Raw genomic sequence first — 17,370 nt, forward strand, 5'->3', positions numbered from 1 at the left:
AACTTTTCTCTGTCCATCTTGTCTTATTCCCATGATTTCTCAACTATTTGTCATAAATTGAAACTCTAATCCTGTTAACCTCTATTTGACTTGACTCAGCTTATTCTTTTAGATGAATAAACTGAGTTCTGGGAAAATTTGTGAAAAATTTATTTTTCACAATTTTTCTCAACCTCTTCGATTATGTTTGCATAAATCTTACCTGGAACACTTAGTAGAGAAATTCCTCTTATTCTCACACTCAGGATTATCGCCTTTCTTATAGATGAACAATTAGAGCCTACTCCAGTCATCTGGAATTCTACTTATATTTCCATTTATCTCAATAATTAAGGATTTATGGTCAAATATTATCTACTCCGACTGCCTCTCCACATTTCAAGTTTTTGATGGCTTTTTATATCTCAAGTATTGAAATGTACTCCTGTATGCATTTTTCTTGAAAATTTTCTAATGTGGTTCTGTCACTTCTTGTTTCGTTTAACAGAATTTCAAAGTAATTACTCCAGGCATCTAGGATATCCTTATCTTCAGTTTTCATGTCACCTTCATCATCTTTTATTCCTTTTTCAGTACATCCTTTTACAGAACAAAAGTCATTGGAAGACTTTGATAAGAACAGAGAAAATAAATATCAGGAAGGTGGTAGATTATTCTTGAGGCTATTGAAAAAGCTCACAAATGGAGGAAAGAGTTGTAAAGGGAATTAGAGATGATAAAGGGGGACATACATGAAAACTGAGAATGAAGAAATTCTTGATGTATGGAGTAATTACTTTGAAAGATTGCTAAAAAAAAAAAAAAACAGTGACAGTGTGGTGATAGAAAACACTCAACAGGAATGCAATCTGGAATATATATCTGTACTTGAAGTAGAAAAAACTATCACAAACCTGAAATGTGGAAAGGCAGCTGGAGTAGATGATATTTGACCAGAAATGCTCCAGTATGGAGGTATAAAAGTCTTACAGTGGCTGCACTGCATAGTTTAGGACTGGACAGAGGGATGAATTTCAGATGATTGGAGTAGAGCTCATAGTTCCCATATATAAAAATGGAAATAAAACTGAATGTGAGAATTATAGAGGTATTTCTTACTGAGTGTTCCTGGTAAGATTTATGCAAGGCAGAAGAGAAGCTTGGTAAAGAACAAGCTAGATTCAGACCATATAGAGGCTGTCATGATCAGATTTTCACTTTACAACAAATTGTTGAGAAATCATGGGAATATAACAAAGATCTGTATTTAAGTTTTGCAGATCTAGAAAATGCATATGACAAGGTTCCAAGAGATTAGCTATTCAAAATGCTACAGATGTATGGTGTCAGTGGGGCATTATATCAAGCAATACTCAGTCTTTAAGTTGTAAGTCAGCAGTTAGAATTGAAGGAAGTACAGGAAGATGGTTTAATGTTAAATCTGATGTCAGACAAGGATGTACATTATTCCCTCTGTTATTCATTATCTATATGGATCACATTATGAAAATGGTATTAAACCTGATATCCAAATTGGAGATGTTAATGTCAGTTCTTGGCTTTATGCAGATGATGTAATACTTCTAAAAATTAAAGATACCAAGAAATTATATGCTTGGTTTAATCCTTTATCCAAGTGTAAGCAAACAAGTTTGCACCTGAACTATTTTCAGGACTAGGGCAATTTGTATATAGAATAGAAGCTAATGACTTCACATCACTTACCTTGGTATCCCATAATGCAAAGTACATATCCTTACGGGTATGCATAATGCCATGCATTATGGGAAGGGTAATCACCCAGACCATTTTCAACTTTACTGAGATCTCATCACTGGGAGTCAGACCAGGTGACACCAAGCTTGAAATAAAGCAGAAGTCATATTTTTATATATGAGTTGCCAAAAGGTGTCGCACCTTATTATTAAAATAATCTGGATTAGAGATAGTTGTTGGAATTTTTCCACTTAGTTATACTATAAATTAAAGATACCAAGAAATTTTATACTTGGTTTAATCCTTTATCTAAGTGTAAGCAAACAAGTTTGTGCCTGAACTATTTTCAGTACTGATTTCATATTTGCTTTTGATTGTACGAGCAAAGTTTTCTGTAAGATCCTTATTATTTATTTATATTGTACTAGTTTCTTTTGCTCCTTTGATTTAAATATCTTTGCTGGTTTCATTTTTATCTTTGCCACCACTAGTATATGGTCTGTGTATGCACCTGTTCCTCACCATGCTCTCATATTCAGCAAGAAAGGATCTCATTTCATCTTCCTTTTACCCTCTTTTACCTTGCGGTGTCGAGGGTTTATTAATCATCGGACCTCAAACTGTTCACAGGGTAAGGTGGTCAGCCCTACACTCCGGTGTATCCTGTGTTCTGTAGTGTTGAGTTCTCAAGGCTGGTTTGCCTGCTTTGCGAGATGAAAAACCCCAGGATAAACTGGGGGGGAAACCCTACTGTCCACGCCTAAGACCGGCTAACTTGGCTATGGCTGAGGAAGATCCTTCAGCTCCTCACGTCACCGACAGGAATCCAACCTAGGACACTCCTTCCCAAGGCATATGATTGCAAAGCGCACAGCCACTAGGCTAACCATGCAGACAGGAAGGATGTTGATGTTTTATTTATGATTATATGATCTATTTGGTTTTTCACTCTTTCCATTTGATGAGATGAGGTTTGTTTATGTATATTCTTATGTTCAAATATTGTATCTCTTATGATTAAGTTGTTAAATATGCAGAGGTCCTTGAATAATATTCCATTTTCATCTCCTAGTCCTTCTTTTCCCATCACTATTTCATATTCACTGTTGTCTTTGTCTGACTTTGCATCTACATCTTCCAGAAGTTAGATCATATCTCTTTTGCTATTCTTGGCTCTCTCAGTAGAAGGTCACAAAAAGCTTCTTTTGCTTCTTAGTCAACATTGTTTGTAGGGGTGTAGATCAGGCATGGGCAACCTTTCCTAGTTCTGGGGCCAAATTATCATTCTGTCTCTGAGTCAAGGGCCGTACCAAATTATTAAATAAAGTAAATTAATATTAAATGAATTAAAACAAGTTGCTACTTCATATTTCATTTATTTATAATATAATGCTTTGGTATAAAGCTCTACATAAATTTTATAATATAATGAACGACATAATTTAATGTGAAGATTGGCCTTGTACTTCAACTACAAGACTATCAATATTAACGTTAATATTACTTAAGGATAATCGCATAGAATTTTTGAGGTTTTCGTCCGTTATTCTTGTCCGAATTTTTGATTTATTTCATCCTCGAAAAAAACTGTTCACACATATATGTGCTGCTGAAAAGACAAATGATTTTTCTTGAAAAGGCGCGTAAATTTGTATATTTTTCTTCCACCAAATAAAATTTATAAAAATCCGTCAAAGCAATGTTGTTAAATTGTGATTTTAGCACTAAATCCGCCTGAAGCTCAATAAGTTCCATTAAGTTTTCTGGCACATTATTTACATCAGCATCCATCAGACAAGCAAATATAGCGAATGTGGAGTCTTTGTTTTTGAAGTCGGCAAACCTTGTATCAAATTGCTCTATAAGGGATATTTTTATGAATTGCGGAAAATGATAACAAATTTTAGCTCTTATCTGACTTTCCAACAATCTTAGTTTATTACAAAAAGCTTTGACATGTCCATGCAGTTCATGAACCAATTGTCCTTGTTTTTGCAATTTGAGATTTAGTTCGTTTAGGTATCTGGTGACATCTACAAGGAATGCTAAATCGCACACCCACTAATCATCTTTTACTTGGTTAATTGTGTTTCCTTTTATGTCCATAAAATCTGCAATGTCTCAGTCATAAAATCGTTATAACATTTTACCTTTACTCAACCACCTCACTTCACAATAATAAGACACATCTTCATAATCCGAAAATAGGTCTGCCAAATACTCCTTAAATTGGCGGTGATTAAGTGCACGTGACTCCATAAAATTAATACTGGCTACTACAACTTCCATAACATTTGTGAATTTAATCGATTTTGCACACAGATTTTGTTGGTGGATAATGCAGTGAATTGTTAAATTTTCCCGATGGATCTGTAGTTCTATTGCTCTTTCATGAACTATTCCATTAAATCCCTTCTGTGCACCAACCATTGCAAGGTTGGTGCACAGAAGGTTCACTATCTGGCATATGCACTCCATCAGTGCATATGCCAGATAGTGAACTCCATTTAAGCCCAAATCTCTCGAAGACAGTGTTGACTGTTTCAAATATATCTTCACCGGTAGTCGTTCCTTTTAACAGCTGATGCGCCAATAATTCTTCTGTGATGTTGAAATCCGCATCAACTCCTCGAATAAATATTGCTAGTTGTGCTGTATCAGAGGCATCGGTGCTGTCATCCAAAGCAGTTGAAAATGCTTCCAATCTAGCAATCTCTTTTAAACTTTTTCTGATATATCAGCCATAATTTCTATCCATTGGACAACAGTGCATCTCGACAAATGAATATTCTCAAAGTCTTTTTTCTTTTCTGGACATATTATACTTGCAACATCCAGCAGACATTCTTTGATAAATTCTCCTTCACCAAACGATTTAGAATATTTAGTGATTTTTTCTCTTACCACAAAGCTGGCTTTGAAAAATGCTGTGGTGCTGCATTCTTTGCTTGTTGAACATTTGCTGCTGGGTATCCACGTTCTTCAACTTCTGTATTTCATCTTTTCATAGTTGTCCATCAATTTTTGGCTGATCCGCATGTCTCGAAGTAAAGTGTCTCTTCAAGTTATATTCTTTGTTGACAGATACGGATTCATTGCACAGCAAACATACAGGCAAACCTTTATTCAGGATAAAATAATAATCCTCCGTCCAGTTGTCTTGAAATTGACGATTCTCTGCATCTACTTTTCTTTTTTTTTTGCAATAACCCCTGACATTGTCCCAAATTTATAAGCAATATTCAGAACTGTCAAACAAAACGGTCTTCTACACTGCAGGCACTGAACAGAACACAACATTAACACATGCATTGAACAGAACATAACATCAATGCAGGCACTGAACAAAGCACAACACCAACGCAAGTACCGAACTGACACGTTCACACACGCCGCTAGTCAAAGTGAGAAGGAGACCTTGGTTGGAGAAAACATAGTGTGTTTTGCGCTAGTCATATGACGTCAGCTTAATGTGAGTTAGTAGAACACACCATGTTTTCTCCACCATGAATCAGACAAACTTCGCTGAAAATAGATTAGGGCCGCAGGTTGCCCATATGTGGTGTAGATGGTTATTATATAACTTTTTGTATCTGGTTTTGAACTTTGCTTTTATTATTATTCTTTCCAGTTGTGCCTTTCTTGCCTACAGTGTCATCATCAGAGTGACACTCCTGCTATGTTCTTCATCCTTGGAGTTTCCAGAATATGATATATTTGTTTGATGTTAAGTCGGATATTATTACCAGTTCCATTCCATCTGATTTCACTTAATCCTAATGTTTCATTTGATGTGCTATCCCAGATTCATGCATCGTCCCTGATATTCCAGCATCCAATTTTGGTTGTAGATTTGGGTGTGAAGATATCTTTTCCAAGAGCCTTCTGCTTGCTAACTTCTTTAAGAAAGTTTTCACCAAACTGCATTTTCTCTGATTCTTTATTTCTGTCTTTCTCTTTTTTCTGTCTTAATTTCTGTATATATATATCTCTGATTCTTAAGTTTCTGTATTGTCTTTTGCCTCTTCAAGAATTTATTTATTTTTTTATTTTTGTTTAGTTTTTGGTAATTGGGGTTGATTGCTGTTGATAATTAATCTAATTAATGTTGTTTTTTACACGGATTATCTAGGGTAGTTTGGGAAGTCTGAATGTTGAGTTATGCCATTTGTGTGTGGATTTATCTATTTCAGTTTTAGTTATTCTGTACTAATTTCTTTGAGTTAGAAAACAGTCCAAGGTAATAATGAAAAGATGTATTGGTGCTACAGAGTCTGAATAGGAAATCTCTTAGTCATTTCTTCATTAACCACTACTCTTCTGGTAGTTCTGGTATGGTTTTGCTATTGTTTTTATTATTTTGTGGAGAATTTTGAACATTCTTTAACTGTTGATTGAATCAAAGGCCTTGGAGAAATCTGAAATTCAAGGAAGATTTTTTATCTAAGTACAGTCTTAACCAGTAAGCACTAGGCAGCTTACTGTTATCTGAAGAATAAGGACACAGGAAGTTTAGCCTTTTCAGTTGGGTATATAACTAAACATCTGATCTGTAGTGATACAATTTCCACAGGGAGGAAGATCTTTCTCTTGTTCTCTGCTTGGAAGTATGTTACTGTTCATCATCAAGAACAGTAACATACTTCTTGGAAGAAGGTATTGTTCTTAATGATGAAGAAAATTAGTATTGCATGGCACCATCTTCTGCACTTAGATGAGTAAAGTGAATTTAATAAATTAGCAAGTGATCTTCAAACCATTTCAGGTTCCAGTAAGTGGAACAGTAGTTTATTAACCGAGTGATGAAAGTCATCTGGCACCTGAAACATTCACAAACATCCATGTCCATGGTGAGATTTGAACCCACACCCTATTTGTTGGAGCAGATACTATCTATTCAGCCTTGGCCAGCATATTTGCCGAATGACATCTAGAATATATATATAAATAAATAAAAGAAAGGATGGAATGAACTTTCTATGCTTAGTAAAAGTGACTTGTGACATGCCAACAAACACATCAAAACTAATAACAGTGATCAACGGCGTTCAAAGACACTTGTCCCCAATCGCGCATGCGTGCTCGACCAGATTTATCATTTGCACATAGGGAACAAAGACGCTAGCTTTGAAGACAACTCGAAGAAAAACGTCAAAATGGTGACAACAGTTGGATCATCAACTACAGACAAGTTAAACTGGTGCAAAAACCAAGTGATGCCACTAGCAGCCACCATGGAGATGAGTATGCAGGCACTGCATAGGAAATATGCAAGACCCTTGCAGTCAAACGTATGACTCACAAAACCCTACATGTCCGCCTCACTAACATCCGTGGCCTCAACTCCAACCTTAATAGTGTCCACTACCACCTTCAGTCTGCACATACATCTGCTCTGACATACCTTGCCAAAGAGCACCCAACTTTGACCTTCTTTGGTTGAAAATATCCCTTCCCCCACTCAGTCAAATTCATTTGATGTCTCTATTACTCCCCCAACTCAACCAACCACTCTGAGCTCTTTAATTTCCTCTCCTTAAAAATTGACTTTCTCCAATCCCACTTTCCCAACAGCAAAATTATCCTCCTAGGAGACTCAATGTCCATAACACTAGCTGGCTTTCCTCCTCCATTTGTACAGATCTTGCAGGCAAAGATGCTGAAACATTTGCCATCACTAACGACCTTACACAACTTGTTCAGATGCCAACCAGAATACCAGATAACCCAAACCACTCCCCAAACTCCCCCTAGATCTCTTCCTCACCAACAACCCCCTCCAAATATACAGTGAAAGTAGCGAGCCCCTTGGATGATTCTGACCACAATCTAGTGCACATCTCCTCCCCCATGCAACAACGCTTACACAAACACGCCCATACGCCCTTCCAATCCAAACATATGCACCGAACTTATTACCAAAGTAATCCTCACCGGCAATGGAAACACATTCCATACAGTACTCTGAACTGCCATTCCCTAACTAAATCCTGGTTCTCACAATTTGTGCCAAGGCTGTACAGCTGAAACACCAGACATACCATAACTGGCTGAAATCAAGAACCTCATACTCCTTTCAAGCTTATACCGAAGCGTGAAATAGATGCAAAAAAAAACAATCAGTGCTTCCAAAACAGAGTTCGAAAGAGCAAAAAGCAGGAAATTAGCAGCCTGTCCAAACAGCAGCCGAGCCTTTTGGTCTCTCGCCAAAAATTGGCCATAACTTCTGCCCAACACCATTCCCACCCTAATCATACCCAGATGGCTCTATTGCATCATCATCCACAGAAAAAGCCAATTTTCTGACTTCACACTTTGCTTCCAGTGCATGCACAACTGACAATGGTAAATGTCCCCTAACCATTCCAGACATCCAACATACCATGCCCCCCTATATCCTTTTGCCAGGATGAGATCAGAAAAATACTGACCAATTAGACATAAAAAAAGTCTCCTGGCCCTGATGGCATTCCGCCAATTGTCCTGAAAGTTTATGCACCAGAACTGACTCCTATCTTGTCTTGCCTATATACTCTTTTACTTCACTAGAATCTATCCCACAAATTGGAAGTTGGCCTATATTCAGCCCATTCCCAAGAAGGGAGACAAGTCACTGCCGTCCAACTGCCGCCCTATCTCGCTTACCTCAGTCCTGTCAAAAGTAATGGAAAAAAATCATCAATTCCCAACTCCTACACTACCTTGAAGACACCCACCTAATAAACAACTGCCAGTATGGATTCTGTCGCTGCCAATCAACAGGAGATCTGCTCACATATGTCACCCATCTCTGGAAAATATCATGGAGAAGTTTGGCGAATCTCAAGTGGTTGCACTTGATATCTCCAAAGCCTTTGACCAGTTCTGGCACAAAGGCTTACTAAGCAAATTACCATTCGGTTGGACCCAGGACTTCTGTAATTAGATTGCCAGCTTTCTGTCTGGATGCACACTGTGTGTGATGGTGGATGGCTCCCTATACTCTCACCATTCAATTAATGCTGAGGTTCCACAAGGTTCTGTCCTCTCACCAACCCTCTTCCTGCTGTATATCAACGACCTACTTCAGTTGACCTCCAACCCAATGCACAGTTTTGCAGATGACAGCACACTACACTCCTCGCTTTCATTTGATAAACCTTACCCTACACAGCTTTCTGTCTGGATGCACACTGTGTGTGATGGTGGATGGCTCCCTATACTCTCACCATTCAATTAATGCTGAGGTTCCACAAGGTTCTGTCCTCTCACCAACCCTCTTCCTGCTGTATATCAACGACCTACTTCAGTTGACCTCCAACCCAATGCACAGTTTTGCAGATGACAGCACACTACACTCTTCGCTTTCATTTGATAAACCTTACCCTACACAACTGACCTCTGTTGGATCTTGAATGAAAAGATTTCCTTAAAGAACTATTTTGTTCAAGATTCAACAAGTTTAGCTAAACAATAACGAAAATGCTTCTACATAGGTAAAGATACTAATTGTTTAAAGAATCATATGCTAGTACAATTATTGTAATATTACTTAAAGGTAAACGATGTCATTTGTTTGTAAGAAATTATAATGGAAGAAGTATTCTTTATAAGATATATGTTAGGGCATAGTAACAGAAGTTCAAAGTCCACTAACGAAAACTTCAGGTGAATTGTATAGCCTACAGCTAATTGTTTACGTGTGGAACGGCACGCGCTCGATGTTTTCCAGGAAGACGCGCACTGAGTTCTCCAGGAAGACACGAATAGAATATACAACACGTGCATAAAAGAGGGTGTGCCGAGCAGAGGTATAGTAGTGAAGAGGGTACCAAAGGTAGAGGGTATGAAAGGGGGTTTGCCCCCCCTTTCGAGCTCTTCTTTAGCTCTTTGAGGTCTTGAGTTTGCTTTGGATTTTCTTGTGGAGTCGGAGAGAGAGTTCGAGTTCGGGATCTTATCGATAGCGTGTAGCTATTTACTGCCATCGGTTCTCGATGTCATACAGAAGGGATTGACGAGGAGAGAATCGGTAGCCTCCCGAGTAAGCTTGAAGGAACTGGGTGCTATACACGTCCATGTGGGTCGATTCGAGCCATGCTGTTTCTAGTCGAAGATAGGAAGGAAAGGCAGAACAATGAAGTCGAAGTCTAGCCTGTGAGTCAATCGTCTAGGAGAAAATCAAACATTCCGTGGGATGAAGTAAGAAAAATTGACAGACTGAATGAGTTTCCAGAAATATGGTAATGTGAAACCTTTTATAATTCGTTTGTTAAGAAAGAAAGGAATATTGTGATATAGAAGAAAGGAGATGTTATGTTTCAGAACTCTATACTTGTAGGAAGGACTATAGTGAATATTAGATAACAGTGTCTTAAATCTAAAGGCTATTTCTCAAGTATTTATATGAATGAATTGTTGTGAGAAATGATCTATAAAGTTACCGACGTGATTGTTTTGAGAGTATGTGTAGACTAGTAAGGATATTTAAAAGATGCTAACAAAACTTAGTGCTGTGAAATTAACCTATGATTGGATATGTTGTGTGAATTACAGTTGCTATGTTTAACTTTATAACTTAGGATACCTCTATTCCAATTGAGTATATTCTTGTAAATGTGTAATCTTAGGAATTTAATAAATGTATCTTGAATATCTTAACCTGTTTTGTGCCTTGAATTGAATCCAATGCGCCGCTTGCTAATATCTGAATCTGAGTGGAAAAGAATTATATGACAGAGACCACGACTGCAAACTAAAGTATTTTAAGAGAGATAGATAAAATTGAGATAAAGAGTAATTAATAGATTGATTAGCTTAGTATATTTTCTGAAGGTTACTCCTTGGTTAAGAGGAATTACTAACCTAGGGATCTGGCTGGTGCAGCTTGATCAAATAAATATTGCCAGAACCTGATTAGGAGGTGACTTCAGACCGTTATTGCTGAGGATCGAACTCTATTCAGAAGTCTATCCTTTGTTAATTATTTAATATACTTAATCATTCTAAGAAACGGCCAATTGTGTGGATAGATTTTACTGTAGATGAGAGAGTACGATGTTCTGATATTTGCGCGTGTATAGACCATAGAAATATATAGTTAAAGTGATAACACTACACAGTGATAATATAAGATAAGTAATATAAGTAGGAAGAACACAATAAAGTATAAAATAAAGAATTGTCACGACATAACACCTCAACCTACAGAACATCAACCTGCTACTGCCCTCAATTCTGATCTCCAAGTCATCCTCCAATGGGGTTCAGATAACCTTCAATGCTAATAAAACCCAGTTCTGTCTTATTTCTCATAAAAAAAGAAACATTTTTCCCAGTATCCTTTTTGACGATACCCAAATTTCCAGACAGTTTGAGATCTCTCTTCTTGGAATTACCCTCACATCAAACCTCTCCTAGCATAAACACATCACAACCATTGCATCCTCAGCTTCAAAAAAACTAGGATTTCTCTTTCACTCAAGATGTTACTTCACCCCTGAACAGCTGTTAACATTATACAAATCCGCCAAGCTATTGAATACTGCTCCCACATATGGAGTGTGGTCCCTAAAAGCTCTCTCTCAAAATGCTTGACTCAATACAGAGGAGAGCAATTAGACTTATTAATGACCCATCTCTTACCAACTCTCTCTCTCTCCCCACTTTCGCACAGACATATGGTTTCTGCAGTATGTATATTCTACAAATATTTCCATGGGAAATGCTCACCTGAAATAACATCAATAATTCCTCCACTCAGTACTAAGCTCGTTGGAACACGTGCAGCTGCTGCTCAACATCCCTTCACCGTATACCTGGAAACAAACAGAACAAGTTTCTTTTCCTCCTCCTTCATCCTTGCAACTGCTGCACTGTGGAACAGTCTCCACCTGCTATGTTTCCCAAGGAACACAATATACAGTCATTTAAATCAAATGTAAACAAGTTCTTCCTTTCCCAACCCACTACCCATACATGGTACTAACGTACTATAGGTTGATCAACCAATCTCTAGAGTATGGGCACAACATAAAGAAGAATAGCTCTTTCCAATGTTGTCACTGGTGATAAGTTATAGAGACTCCTAGAGTGAACTGATGAATAATTCAATATAGCAAAGAACTCATCATCATCATCATCATCATCATCAAATTCCTGCCATGTACCCTCAAGGGGTGTACAGGATATGACAGTACTATATGAAAAAATTACATCATTACTAACTTCCTATCTACAATTTTCCTCCAAATCAGTCTGTTACTTGTCAAGACTCCAACATTATCAGATCTTATATTTCTATCGTCTAAGGCACTTTGTACCGTATCAATCCACCTATATCTTGGTCTTCCTCTGGGTCGTTTTCCTGCCAACCTGGCAGAGAACACTTGTTTTGCTAATCTTTCCTCTCCCATTCTATTTAAGTGACCATACCATCTGAGATTAGCTCTGCTAACGCATTCCTGGATGCTGACAATGTCAAGTTCTTTCCTAATATCCTCATTTTTAATATGATATTGCCATTGATGCCATCTGTTCACGCCTCTAATCTTTCTCAGGACTCTCATATCTGCGGTCTCTAGTCTTTGGTCAAGTGTTTTACTTCTGACCCAGCTCTCAAATCCATAAGTTAAAATTGGTTTGAACACAGTCTTGTATACAGCTAATTTAGTGTTCCGACTAATTTCTTTCTTATTCCATATGAATTTATTCAATTGACTTCCCACGATACCAGCTTTGCTGATTCTGTTGCCTATTTCTATATTTAGTTTACCATCTTCAGTAAAAATTGTGCCTAAGTAGCTGAAATGTTTTTCTTGTTCCACAGGTTCTCCATTCACAACACAGTTGACATTTTCAATGATTCTGCCTATTTTCATTGTCTTTGTCTTTTTATTGCTGACTTTCATACCATATCTATTACAACAGTTATTCAATTTAGTCAGAGAATCTTGCAGACTTGTAGCGGATTTATTTAGAAGTATAACATCATCCGCATAAAGCAAAGAGCTGACATTAACATCTCCAATTTTGATATCAGGTTTAATACCACATTCCTTCATAATGTGATCCATATAGATAATGAATAACAGAGGGGATAATGTACATCCTTGTCTCACACCAGATTTAACATTAAACCATCTTCCTGTACTTCCTTCAATTCTAACTGCTGACTTACAACTCAAATAAAGACTAAGTATTGCTTGATATAATGCCCCATTGACACCATAGCTTCTCTCACAGAAGCGTATTGAATAGCTTCTCTCTTGGCACCTTGTCATATGCCTTTTCCAAATCGACAAAACTTAAATACAGATCTTTGTTATATTCCCATGCTTTCTCGACTATTTGTCGTAAAGTGAAGATCTGATCCTGACAGCCTCTATTTGGCCTGAATCCAGCTTGTTCTTCACCAAGCTTTTCTTCCACAATTCTTCTCAACCGTTTCTCAAGTATACTTGCATAGATCTTGCCAGGAACACTCAGTAGGGAAATACCTCTGTAATTCTCACATTCAGTTTTATTTCCCTTTTTATATATGGGTACTATGAGAGCTCTACTCCAATCATCGGGAATTCGTCCCTCTGTCCAGGCTTTCTGAACTATGCAGTGCAGCCACTGTAAGACTCTTATACCACCATACTTCAGCATTTCTGGTCGAATATCATCTACTCCTGCTGCCTTTCCACATTTCAAGCCTTTGATGGCTTTTTCTACTTCAAGTATGGATATGTATTCCTGACTGCATGCCTGGTCAGTGTTTTTTATCACTGTGCTGTCATCACTGCTTGTTTCATTTAGCAGTTTTTCAAAGTAATTACTCCATACTTCAAGGATATCTTTTTCTCCTGTTTTCATTTCACCTTTATCATCTCTAATTCCTTTTACAGCACTCTTTCCTCCATTCTTAAACTTCTTCAACAACCTCCAGAATATTTTGCCACCTTCTTGATATTTATTTTCTATATTCTTGCCAAAGTCCTCCCATGACTTTTGTTTAGCTAGTTTTACACACTGTTTAGCTTTCTTACATTTGTCTCTGTATTCTGTAAGAGTAAAAGCTGACTTATTTGCCAGGAACTTTTGATATGCTTTCTTCTTTTCCTTCACTGCCTCTTTAACTTCCTGTGTCCACCAGGGAGTTCTGATTTTTTTATCTTTGCACACAACCTCACCACATGCCTCTCTGGCAGAATCAATCAATGTTTCCTTCAGAGTTTGCCACTGAATCTCCAAGGTTTGATTCCTGTTCTCAAACTCTTTCATTTTCTTTTCAATAATATTTCTGTATTTTAGTCTACAGTTTACATCTGAGAGCTGCTCAACTTTTATTCGCTTTAAAACTTTCTTACATGTTATTCTTTTCAATATGAAATTCAATTTTATCCTGCTCAAGACTAAATAGTGATCACTTCCAATTTCAAATCCTCTGTACACTCTGGTGTCCTGCACCAGGGAGAAAACATCACTATCAACAATAACATAGTCAATGAGACTTTTCTTATTCCTAGCCTCTTCTCTCCATGTGAATTTGTGCACATTTTTATGTTGGAACATGGTGTTAGTAATAACCAGTCCATGTCCTGAGCAGAAATCCAACAGGTATTTACCATTATTATTAGCTTTGCTCTTTTCTCCAAATTTTCCCAAAATATTTTTGTATGTCTCACAATCATTTCCTACTCTACTATTCAGATCCCCAATAAGGACCAACTTTTCCTTTTTCATTGTGTCAGTTGCTTTTTCTAAAGCATCAAAAAATTCCTCCACTTCTACCTTAGTAGAACCTTCTGTGGGACCATAGGCACAAATAAGTCTCATTGTCCAGTTCCCCATTCTCATATTTGCCCACATTACTCTACTTGAGACTGACTGCCATTCAAGAAGATTAGCCTCGTATTTTGTGTTGAATACTATGGCTACTCCTTCTTTTCCTTGATTGTTATTGCCTGAATATAACATTTTGTATTTATTGCTCAGAAAGATCTCACCAGTTTTGGTCTTTTTTGTTTCAGTCACCCCTATTATGTCGATCTGGTACTTATCTAATTCCTCAGCTAGCTCCATTTCTTTGCCATTCAGGCTTCTTACATTGATAGTACCGATCTTTAACTCTGGTGATGTTGAGTTGGGGTTTGTTTTCAGATTTGTTCCAGTAGCTGACTTTTCGCTGTTCGCCCTGGTTCCCTGGCGAAAACAACGGGGGCCTTGTTTAACCGGGCGACGCCCCAGCCGGCATGAAATTTTGTCATGTTGTACCATCATTTTTTATTTTGGTTTAACCAATAAGAATACAATTTGGTCGGCTAAATCCCAAATTGCCAGCCCATCCTCGTTCGTTCAGTATCAAAGTAGATACCCAACAGGGTGCACCACGAGAAGGTGAGGATTGGACATTAGGTCAGAAGCCCTGGTCGGTTCTCCGCATTCCTTTAAAGGCTATGTGGAGGTCTCCTCTCAGTTATACAGCTTTGACCCTTAAGCACCCCAGCAAAGAACTTAAGATCAAAAATGAAAACAAGAAGCTATTGCATGTAGTCATGCTCACAGAGATTATATTGAATTAAGTATTCAGAGAAACCTAAATTACAAATACATCTGAATAAACTGTGGTCCTGCTTTCATCCTAATCACTCTTTAGGGCATATTCTCTATCACTTTATGAAGGTCAGGTATTCCAGACAGTTTATCTTTCTACATGACTACTATACTGTGAACTATTGGACTTGGTACTCTGGCCTGTAATAACAAACATTCCAATTTGTCCCTTTGTTATTCTCTTAGCTTATCAGAAATCTGTGTAGGTCAGTAAAATTTTTCCTATACCATGCTGTCAGTACCAACTGGAATGTGTGCATTCGCAAACACATTTATGCAATTCACAGGCATATGTTGGCATCATTTGCTTGTAATTAATTTCAAAAAACCAAGTTGATGTCTGGCTTATATACAGCTTCTCCATATAAAAACTCATTTCATTTGACTCTTTTTCTCTAAACATTCTCTGATGTCCCTGGGTCTCCCCATGAGTGATAGTGATTTGACTTATGTGGTATCCTTACATTTCCATCAGTTAATGTCCATATAGGATTTTAATCGATGCAGTCTTTCACTGGTGTCACATAGTATTACCGATGGATAGGACACTGATAACTTATGGAAATACCTCTTTTAAAGTTCATAAATTATTTTCCACATGCCATTGATATATTACAGATCAGGTGTACATTGATCCTTAGGAATATGTTTGTCCTCTTGAAGCATTAAAAAAGTGTTACATCCCATAACAGTGATAATTGTAGATTCATCAGTTCTGTTGAGCATCAAATGATGTAGCATTGTCTCACAGCTTTTTCTTATATAATTTTCCATGAGAGGACTGCTCATGTGCAGGATTTGAACATTTTTCCAAAGAACTCTCTCCTTAGTGGAGACAGCATACTCAGCAAAACCAGACCATTCTGACTTTGTGCTTGTAATTTTGAACAGCTGCAAATCTAATAGCTCGACAAGCATTTATCAGAGCCTGTTCTTTGCTGAACCTAGAAATGAAATCTAAGTGGAAATGCTGCCTCAGGCCAGTTATTTTTGCATTACCTTCAAATATGCCATTTACTACAAGAAATGGCTATGTTGTTGATTTCCTTTTGTGAGGTTTGAATGAGGAGGGGCAGACATGTATATTTGTTAATGATTTTCTTGATGGGCTGGCTGATAGCATTAACCTTAGTCGTGAGTTTGGATACAGGCCTATCCAAGGAATATTTTGAAGTTCAAAATGCTCCATAAATTCAGAACAGATTTTACCAGAAAATAGCAGGCATTACAATGAGAAGTTATCTTTCCTCTACATTAGCTAATTACTTCATGCTTCAAAAATGTTCAGAATAATACAGATATGTAGATGATATTTCTGCTGTCTGAGTTCTCTTTGCAAACTCCAAGATTACAGTATTTCCTTTTCTTTTTTTTTTTTAATCTTTGGTAGTCAGATAAACTTCAGTTTTCAACTTTTTCAAAAGAAAACACTAGTGATTATATTCATTCATTATCTTCCTTCGTTTCAGATACATTGCACTGGTTTATTCTGCTTTGGTCAGTTCATTTTTATTGGATTGGATAATTTACCAATGCTAATTGGTAAATTGGTTAACTAATAAATGTATTTTATCCACACTACTTCAAGGCTTATTTTATCAAATCAGTACTTTACAACATATGGAAAAATTTCAAATGACAGTAATTTGCCAATATACCAGCAAATTCATTGTCATCATTTCACAAGTTGACCACCTTGTCTTATAAAAAATTACACGATAAAATCAAGTTTGTAAATTGTTTCAAATGTAGTATAAAAATAATTCATTAAGTCAGAAAATTACATTTAAAACTCTTTATATTAGAGTTGTAAGTTATGAAGATGGAAAGAGAGCAGCAGCTACAATGAAGGCAGAATTTCTTGAGGCTTCAGCTAAACAAAATCAGGTAAGTAAAATAATTTTCTTTATATGTTGTTCAACATCAGTATGAAGAAACTTTATATGAGACAAATTGAGTAGGAATAACATATCCTAAATGAACAGTCAATCTTCCAACCTTCATGTTCATCTGGAATGCATACATTTGAATTGCTAACTGCAAAAGGAGGGGAAAAGTCTTATTTTTTTTTGTCAACTTTACAGGAACAACTCAAAACTG

General features: G+C 37.0%; 1 protein-coding gene across 1 annotated transcript in view; it reads left to right on the forward strand.

Annotated features, from left to right (window-relative positions):
• Positions 1-17,370, forward strand: part of Rheb (Ras homolog enriched in brain) — a 146,220-nt gene that overhangs the window by 119,194 nt on the left and 9,656 nt on the right. Inside the window, exon 7 of the mRNA XM_090402874.1 lies at positions 17,076-17,157. Within this exon, the coding sequence (XP_090259000.1) occupies positions 17,076-17,157 (82 nt within the window). The remainder of the gene's footprint in view (positions 1-17,075; positions 17,158-17,370) is intronic.

This window comes from Typopeltis vanoorti, chromosome 13, assembly GCF_054136105.1.
Source record: "Typopeltis vanoorti isolate ZY-2024b chromosome 13, IOZ_Tvanoo_1.0, whole genome shotgun sequence".
NCBI lineage: Eukaryota > Metazoa > Arthropoda > Arachnida > Uropygi > Thelyphonidae > Typopeltis > Typopeltis vanoorti.